Genomic DNA, 10055 nt, shown 5'->3' on the forward strand with positions numbered 1-10055 from the left:
GGGACACTACTGTTTTATTATTTAAATTGTTACATTAAAAAGATATTAACAAATATTTTCTTTGAGAAAGCTTTTCTACAAAGGAGGTACTATTTACATTGTCATGTATTCAAGTATTTATCAAGTAATTACTACTACTACAGAGGAAAGACTTTAATTGGGGTTGCATAATGTACATAAAAAGTATTATTGTGAGAATGATACATGCAATGCAGAATGCAAAATATGTGCAATAAGTTGACTTGGGTTTGCATGCATTAATCTAACTGACCAGTCATTTGAAATCTGAAATACTATGTGAAATCTCCATGCAGAAGGAGAACGGTATCCACTGTCATCACTAACACTAAATAACTTACCATATTCTCCGGACTATAAGGTGCACCGGACTATAAGGCGCACCTTCAATAAATGGCCCATTTTAAAACTTTGTCCTTATATAAGGCGCACCGGATTATATGGCGCACCATTAATGCATCATGTCAGATTTTTAATCCAAATCAAACCATTCTCCATTTTATCTTTTTTATTTCAATTTCAGATGCAACAAATTACTTTATAATCACAAAATAATGATCCATAGTCTTTTTGATTCATGATTCATAGTCTTCAGCAGGCTGCTTATGATTGATTTCATGACACAATGCTTCCGGCCTGTTTAAATTTAGGAATTTCGTCCATATATAAGGCGCACCGGACTATAAGGCGCACTGTCGGCTTTTGGGAAAATTTTAGGTTTTTAGGTGCGCCTTATAGTCCGGAAAATACGGTAATTGGATAAGAACAGACAGAACCGTCTTATTTAATAAATGTATTTCTTGCATATAATAATGATGTCATTTCTTTAAGCATGTTAAATATTGCAGTAATATCGATATTGCAATATGCAACATTCTTATTGAATGTGTTTCCAATATTAAGCAGCCCTACTGTTGAGAGATGCTCTCAATTATACATTTTCCTATTTTATGTTTTGTCAGAATATGTTTAAATCGGGTTATTTTCTTATGACAGCATCTTGAGTTAGTGTGATTGGAACCACCTGTGATGACCTGTTAAGTGGGCGTGTCTAATAAAAAGCCTTCCTGCATGCTGCACAGTTGGCCCCTACAAGCTGTCGCAGTAGTCGCAGTGAATGGTGTGCAAACAGAGTTGATCGTCCTCCTCGTCTTTCTTTATTTTATTCCACTGAGTTTGGTGCGATTGTGTTCCTCACAATTACCTGCTGCTGTATGGCTACTCTGCCAACAGGTTATGGGCCCAGGTAAGCCCAACACCGCATGTTCCCACCGACGTACTGGTGATGATAGCACGCTGTGAGCACCATGAGCGGACGGGCTGCAGAGAGGAACAGTTTTGCTAGCCGCTGGTCGCGGTTACTGTTCGACGGTGATGAAAAGAATTACGAATTATGGGAGGCAAAGTTTTTGGGCCACCTGCGATTGCAGGATTTGAAAGACGTTATCTTAAACGAGCCCACAACCGAGGAAGAAGACGAACTACAGCAAGACGCTGGAAAGAATGAGGAAGCGTATGCAGAAGTCATTCAGTTTTTGGATGATAAAAGTTTGTCGCTGGTGATGCGCGATGCTGCAGATGACGGGCGAGAGGCCCTACGGATCCTAAGAAACTACTATCAAGGCAAAGGCAAGCCACGCATCATAAGTCTCTACACAGAACTGACATCACTACAGAAGTCTGAGAGTGAAAGTGTGACCGAGTATGTGATCCGGGCAGAGACCGCAATCACAGCGCTAAGAAATGCCGGTGAGACATTAAGTGATGGACTATTGGTAGCAATGGTGTTAAAAGGTCTGCCGGAGTCCTTTAAACCATTTGCAATCCATGTCACACAACGTGATGAGACGATGCAGTTCTCTGAATTCAAGACAAAACTGCGCAGTTACGAGGACACAGAGAAGATGCGGGCTGAAGCAGATGACAACGTGATGAACGTACGGCAGACGAGAGCGAGACCTGACAGACCAGCTGACCGGGGAGCCGAGAGGAGCGCCGCGGAGGTGGTGTGCTTCAAGTGCGGCCTGAAGGGCCACATGGCCAGAGCCTGCCGACGTAAACTGTGGTGCAGTCATTGCAAGAGCAGCACACACCGGGACGCGACCTGCAGGCGGAAGCAGCGCGGCAACCGGGACGACGCACGGAGGGTCCACGGGGAGACGGAAGACCAGGACCGAGACGAGTACTTCTTCCGAGTGAGCGAGGGGGCAGCAAGAGTCGACGTGAGAGGCCTGATGGTTGACTGCGGGGCTACCTCGCACATCATCACAGACCTGGCGAAATTCAAGCGGTTTGATGACGGGTTCCAGGCCGAGACACACTGCGTGGAGCTGGCGGACGGCACGCGGTGCAAGGGCGTCGCGGAGCGCCGAGGTGATGCAGAAGTCTGCCTGATCGACAGCACAGGTAGACACCTGAACGCAACGCTGAGGCAGGCGCTGTACATCCCATCCTACCCACAAGACATCCTATCCGTGAAAGCAGCTACTGCCAGGGGAGCCACTGTGGTCTTCAAGGAGGAGAAGAACGTCCTCATCTACCAAGACGGTACGAAATTCCCCATCCACGTACGTGATAGACTATATTATTTGCATACAGTAAATGATGATGATGATTGTGATGATGATCAGTGTAAAGGATGTCATGATATTCAGACGTGGCATGAGATACTGGGACACTGCAACTATGAAGACATTCAGAAATTACAAAATGTTGTTGATGGCATGAAAATTAAGGGGTCAATAAGCAAACCCCAACATTGTGAAGTGTGTACTAAAGGAAAGTTTTTCCAAACCAGGAACAAAGATCCTGATGTGAGGGCTAAGACCCCTCTAGAACTAGTTCACACAGATTTGGCAGGGCCAATCCATCCAGAATCTAAAGAGGGTTACAGATATGCAGTTTCATTTACTGATGATTTTTCCAGCACTGTTTTTGTGTATTTCTTAAAGAACAAGAGTGACACTGTTCAAGCTACAGAAAGGTTTCTGGCAGATGTAGCCCCATATGGCAAAGTAAAATGTATCCGATCTGATAATGGTACTGAATTTACAAGTAAATATTACCAGACTTTGCTCACTAAAAATGTGATTAAACATCAGACATCAGCACCGTACTCTCCTCATCAAAATGGTACTGCTGAGCGCAATTGGCGAACACTTTTTGACATGGCAAGGTGTATGCTCATTGATAGTGGTTTGCCAAAACAACTATGGACCTATGCAGTCCAAACTGCTGCTGTGATCCGTAACAGGTGTTTTAACAAAAGAACAGGGCAGACAGCCATCCAGATGTTGACAGGAAGAAGACCAAATTTGTCTAGGATGCAGAGGTTTGGTTCAGAGTGTTATGCCTATAAACAAGACAAGAGAAAGCTTGATCCAAGGTGTGAAAAAGGTGTTTTTATTGGGTATGATAAAACCAGTCCTGCATACATTGTGTATTCCCCTGTCTGTAAGAAAGTGCAAAAGCACAGATTGGTAAAGTTTGTGGCAAAATCAGGTGTAGAACAACAAACACAGACTAATGTCACATCTGAGGATGATGACTTTGTAAAAACCAAACCAAGAAGTCCAAATCTTGTGTTCGGAGAACAAAAACCTGAAGTCAGCCACCACCAACCACAACAAGAAAGAGCTGAGATCAAACGTGAGCCTGACGGTAGCCGTTACCCTACCAGAGAGAGAAGGCAGCCAGACAGATACACAGATTGTAACGTGTCCAAATATGTGTCTGATGATGAAGAGACTGATCAAGTCCAGAGTAACATTGATTACTGTTATCGTGTAATGTGTAACATACCTGTGTCATTTTCAGGAGCTGTAGCCTCAGATAAGGCCAAAGAGTGGGTTAAAGCCATGGATGAGGAAATGCATTCACTTAAAGAAAACAACACATTTACCTTGACCAATTTGCCAGAGGGCAAGAAAGCAGTGGGGGGTAGATGGGTGTATGCCATCAAAACAGATGATGATGGATCTGAGAAGTACAAGGCCCGATATGTTGCTAAGGGATATAGCCAAAAGATGGGTGTAGATTATGGGGAGACATTTTCTCCTACAGCTAACATGACCAGTGTTAGAGTTCTGATGCAGAAAGCAGCACAGGAGAAGTTGATTTTACACCAAATGGATGTGAAAACCGCATATTTAAACGCACCCATAGACTGTGAGATCTACATGGAACAACCAGAAGGGTATGAGGAGAGATCTCAAACAGATAGGAAGTTAGTATACAAAATTGAGAAGTCATTGTATGGGTTAAAACAATCAGGCAGAAATTGGAATAAGTTGTTGCATGATCATTTGACAGAAAATTATTTTACCCAAAACCAAGCTGACCACTGTGTTTACACAAGAGAGACAGAACATGAGAAAGTCATTGTGATAATATGGGTTGATGACCTATTAATTGCAGCAAGTAATGAAGAAGCTATGGAGGTCACAAAAGACATGCTGACAGCACGGTTCAAAATGAAGGACTTGGGTAAACTGAAACATTTCTTGGGCATCGATTTTGAGCAAACCAGTAACTGTGTAACAATGTCTCAAGCTAAATATGTTGAGAAAATTTTAGATAGGTTTAATATGCAAGATTGCAAAGGTAGATCGACACCTTGTGAACAAAAACTGAACTACACAGATGATGCTGCGTTACTGTGTGATGTTTCAATGTACAGAGAAGCAGTGGGTAGTCTTATTTATTTAACTGTATGTACAAGACCTGACTTGAGTTTTATTGTAAGCAAACTGTCACAGTATTTTAATCAACCTACTGTTGAACATTTTTGTACAGTTAAACATGTGCTAAGATATTTAAAGGGGACTAGTGACAAGAAGTTGTGCTACCAAATGAGTAAGGAAAACCTGGGTATACAAGCCTACAGTGATGCAAACTGGGCTGGTGATGTAGATCGACGTAGTACAACTGGTTATTGTGTAACTCTATCTCAGGGTGGTACTTTAGTGTCATGGAAGACAAAAAGACAGCCAACTGTAGCACTGTCTACTTGTGAGGCAGAGTATATTGCTCTGGCTGCAACTATCCAAGAATGTCTATACCTCACACAACTGCTAGATGGTATTGATAAACATGTGTATATGCTACCTGTAGTGTTTGAAGACAACCAAGGCACGATTGCATTAGCAAAGAATCCTGTTAAAAGACAGCGATGCAAACATGTGGATATTAAATACCACTTTATCCGGTCCAATGTTACCGAGGGTAAACTGTCTCTTGTGTACTGTCCAACTGAACATATGGTTGCGGATGTAATGACCAAGCCTGCAACAAAATTTAAGTTGGCAAAATTTGCTGGATTTATGTTTGGGTCTAACTAAAGGAAAATGGACTTGTTTTCTGACTAAAATGTCAATGTAATGTTTTCTTTAGGTTTATAATGTGAGAGCAAGTGGGGGTGTTGAGAGATGCTCTCAATTATACATTTTCCTATTTTATGTTTTGTCAGAATATGTTTAAATCGGGTTATTTTCTTATGACAGCATCTTGAGTTAGTGTGATTGGAACCACCTGTGATGACCTGTTAAGTGGGCGTGTCTAATAAAAAGCCTTCCTGCATGCTGCACAGTTGGCCCCTACAAGCTGTCGCAGTAGTCGCAGTGAATGGTGTGCAAACAGAGTTGATCGTCCTCCTCGTCTTTCTTTATTTTATTCCACTGAGTTTGGTGCGATTGTGTTCCTCACAATTACCTGCTGCTGTATGGCTACTCTGCCAACACCTACCTTAAATAGGTCAGAGATACATACATATGTGTGACATCTTTGAGAAAACTGAATAATTTTGAATCTTAAGGCAAAGCCAAATATCCTCCCCCTAAGATACAGTGTGTAGAAAGAACAATGAGAGAAAGAAAGGTCTCAGAAGTCAAAACAGTCAATGAGGAAAAAAGACAATAAAACATTTTAATTTTGACCGAAAATTAAATCACACTACATTTTGATTTTTTTTTTGTTATTCTTTAGTTTTATTCTGTGATTAAAATGTTTGACCATTGTATTTAAACACTGTCATGTGTAAATGTAAAACTGCATTTTTGTATAGGCTTAAATTAAAATAAATTCTTCATACATCATTTAGTAATTAAATTAGTTGTCTTCTAAGTAAGAAATTGCAATGGCTGAAAATGTCAAGACTCAAGGCAGGGATAAGATTCAAGATTCAAGAGTTTTTATTCGCCATGTTTGAGCGTGCCAAACAAGGAATTTGACTTCGGTAAAACACACCCTCTGTTCAACATATAGGTGACTAACAACACTCAGGACATGTGAATAATGGCAAAAACAGTGTAGACAAATTCAAAAGGTGTGAAGAGCAGGATGTTATTGCACAGTAATGCCTCTGAGACTCTATGAGTGGTGTGAGTTCATCAGAGCAACAGCCTGGGGGAAGAAGCTGTCTCGGTGTCTGCTGGTTTTGGCGTACCGAGCTCTATAACGCCGTCCGGAGGGGAGTAGTTCAAACAGACTGCAACCTGGGTGAGAAGGGTCTGTAGAGATGTTCCTTGCACGTTTCCTGGTCCTGGACAGGTACAAGTCTTGGATAGATGGGAGGTTGATTCCAATGATCTTTTCTGCAGTCCTGATTGTCCGTTGCAGTCTGTGCTTGTCTTGTTTGGAGGCTGATCCAAACCAGACAGTGATGGAGGTGCAGAGGACAGACTGGATGATGGCAGTGTAGAAGGTCTTCAGAAGCTCTCGCGGCAGGTTGAACTTCTTGAGCTGTCTCAGGAAGTACAGCCTCTGCTGGGCCTTCTTCCGGACAGAGTCTATGTGGCCGGTCCATTTCAGGTCCCGAGAGATTGTGGTTCCCAGGAACTTGAAGGTGTCTGTGGAGAGAATAGTATTACTGCGGATAGTGAGGGGCAAAAGTGGTGAAGGGTCTCGCCTGAAATCCACTGTCATCTCCACGGTCTTGAGCGGGTTCAGCTCCAGATGGTTTTGGTTGCACCAGTGGACCAGCCGCTCCACCTCCTGTCTGTACGCAGTCTCATCACCGTCCTGGATCAGTCCGATGAGAGTGGTGTCGTCTGCATACTTCAGGAGCTTCACAGGAGAGTCATCTGAGGAGAAATCATTGGTGTAGAGAGAGAAGAGCAGTGGGGAGAGGACGCACCCCTGAGGGGCTCCAGTATTGGTGGTCCGGGTGTCAGATGTGATGCCCACCAGCCTCACACGCTGTCTCCTGTTGGTCAGGAAGCTGGTGATCCACTGACAGGTGGGGGCAGGCACCGCAAGCTGGATGAGCTTCTGTTCCACCGCCTGTGTGCCAGGTTGTGGCTAGGGGTTGCCAGACCTCACTGTCCTGCCCCCGTTACCACTTCCTGATCGCCACAGGACTTTGTTGTCCAGGATGTAAAATGGAATACGTTCCCTTCAGGAGGACGCCTGCGCGTGACGTCTTTTAGCGTGGGGAGACTGATGCGCCTGCAGCCACCACACTTGGCAGAAAGGGGCCGGGATCCAATGGCATGGGTCCATGACGATTGGAGACCACCCTCTGTTGCAGCCTTCGTCCGCCTTCAGTGCCGTTGTGACTCACAGTGTCATCCTCCGCCACTCCCACCGTTGAGGTCTTTGGATCGCACTTTGTCTGGAACCTCCCCTTCGACCTTACCGCCATGGTTGAACCTACCAGGAGCCGAGACTCCAGACGGCATCGCTCTTAGGTTCATCGGAACACGCAAGGCTCTCCACCACGGCAAGGTGGCGATCCAATACAGTCTGGCCGGGGCCAACCTGAAGAGAGGCATCAAAGAGGCCAAACTATCCAACAAAAAGAAGATTGAGGAGCACTTCAGTGACAAAAACCCCAGGGAGATGTGGCAGGGCATACAACAACTCACAAACTACAAAGACGGCAATCCTGCTGCTGCAGACAGCAATGATTTACGGGCAGAGGAGCTGAACTGCTACTACGCATCAAAACTGCGGGTCCAATTACATGCATGCCACTCCCACCAGCCCCCAGCAACTGCACCCCAACACTTGAGGAACCTGAGGTTAGATCAGAATCAGCTTTATTGGCCAAGTTTGTGCATGCTAAACAAGGAATTTGACTCCGGTTGATCTCAGCCTCTGTACAATATTTTAAGTGACTAACAACATGCAGGTGACTAACAGCAATGAAGTGGCAAGAGCAGGATGTTATTGCCCAGTGATGTCTCTGAAACTCTATGAGTGGTGTGAGTTCATCAGAGCGACAGCCTGGGGAAGAAGCGGTGTCTGTGTCTGCTGGTTTTGGCGTACAGCGCTCTGTAACGCCGTCTGGAGGGGAGTAGTTCGAACAGACTGTGACCTGGGTGAGAAGGGTCTGTAGAAATGTTACTTGCACGTTTCCTGGTCCTGGACAGGTACAAGTCTTGGATAGAAGGGAGGTTGGTCCCGATTATCTTTTCTGCAGTCCTGATTGTCCGTTGCAGGTGATTAGACCACCTGTTAGGATGGGTTTGGAGCCTGTTAAGTTAAAGTTAACTAGCGCTAGGCTAGACTTCCAGCATGCACATAGCTCCTTGTGTAGACTAGAGCGTCATAGTTTGAATAGTGCTACAGTACACGTGAACACACTTTCTACTGAGGTAGTAGACAAATCCAATCACTCCACCCCGACCGGTATCGCTGATGAAACGGTGCCTGTTTCATTTATTATTACATGTGTAACAAATATTTACTATCAAATTCTCACGGTCGTATCATCCCACCGCGCTAATTAACATTTGAGAGGTGGTGTCAGGCCTAGAGAACACAATCTTACTCGCATTTCATTTAAAAATCCTTCGATAGATACGAACCCTGATCGACCGATTACACTTAAACTCGGTTTTATGAATATTAGATCGCTTGATACGAAAGCAGTTCTCGTTAATGACCTCATTACGGAACATAATCTAATCGTTTTTGGTCTTTGCGAGACCTGGTTAAAACCTAATGAACTGCTGCCGCTTAATGAGGCCTTGCCTCCAAATTTTGTGAGCTCGCATGTGGCGCGTCCTCGAAAAAAGGGTGGGGGTGTCGCCCTCATCTCAAATTCCGATCTTAGATTTAGGCCTCGTTCGATTAACGTAAACATTAAAACATTTGAAGTTCTCACTGTCCGATCCACCGCTTTACCGCCATTTTATCTTGCTGTTATTTACCGTCCACCCGGGGCTTACTCTGGCTTCCTGGATGAATTTTCAGAATTCGTGGCTGATCTAGTGACATCCATCCATCCATCCATCTTCTTCCGCTTATCCGGGGTCGGGTCGCGGGGGCAGCAGCTTCAGGAGGGACTCCCAGACTTCCCTCTCCCCAGCCACTTCATCCCGGGGGATCCCAAGGAATTCCCAGGCCAGCTGAGAGACAGAGTCTCTCCAGCGCGTCCTGGGTCGTCCCCCGGGTCCAGGGAGGCGTCCAGGAGGCATCCTGATGAGATGCCCGAGCCACCTCATCTGGCTCCTCTCAACGTGGAGGAGTAGCGACTCTACTCTGAGTCTCTCCCGGATGACCGAGCTTCTCATCCTATCTCTAAGGGAGAGCCCGGACATCCTGCGGAGAAACCTCATTTCGGCCGCTTGTATCCGGGATCTCGTTCTTTCGGTCACGACCCATAGCTCGTGACCATAGGTGAGGGTAGGAGCGTAAATCGACCGGTAAATTGAGAGCTTTGCCTTTTGGCTCAGCTCTCTCTTTACCACGACGGACCGGTACAGAGTCCGCATTACTGCCGACGCTGTACCGATCCGCCTGTCAATCTTGCGCTCCATCCTCCCCTCACTCGTGAACAAGACCCCAAGATACTTAAACTCCTCCACTTGGGGCAGGATCTCATCCCCGATCCGGAGAGGGCATTCCACCCTTTTCCGATGGAGGACCATGGACTCGGATTTGGAGGTGCTGACCCTCATCCCGACCGCTTCACACTCGGCTGCGAACCGCTCCAGTGAGAGCTGGACATCACGGCCTGAAGAAGCCAACAGCACCACGTCGTCTGCAAAAAGCAGCTGAGGTCCCCAAACCGTACACCCTAAACGCCTCGGCTG

The 10055-nt window shown here is 45.5% G+C and overlaps 1 protein-coding gene and 1 long non-coding RNA gene across 2 annotated transcripts; both read left to right on the top strand.

The window, feature by feature from the left end:
- Nucleotides 1-1265: 1265 nt before the first annotated feature.
- Nucleotides 1266-9562, top strand: LOC119115122. Its single transcript, XR_005096098.1, has 4 exons — nucleotides 1266-1531; nucleotides 6711-6718; nucleotides 7167-7171; nucleotides 9550-9562. It is a non-coding gene; the product is annotated as an uncharacterized LOC119115122 (long non-coding RNA).
- Nucleotides 1621-5620, top strand: LOC119115113. Its single transcript, XM_037239345.1, has 3 exons — nucleotides 1621-2565; nucleotides 3835-4090; nucleotides 5297-5620. Exons 1-3 carry the CDS (start codon nucleotides 1800-1802, stop codon nucleotides 5355-5357), a joined length of 1083 nt encoding a protein of 360 aa, XP_037095240.1. The 5' UTR covers nucleotides 1621-1799; the 3' UTR covers nucleotides 5358-5620.
- Nucleotides 9563-10055: the final 493 nt, after the last annotated feature.

The sequence above is a fragment of the Syngnathus acus genome, chromosome 21 (assembly GCF_901709675.1).
Source record: "Syngnathus acus chromosome 21, fSynAcu1.2, whole genome shotgun sequence".
In the NCBI taxonomy this organism is placed as follows: Eukaryota; Metazoa; Chordata; class Actinopteri; order Syngnathiformes; family Syngnathidae; genus Syngnathus; species Syngnathus acus.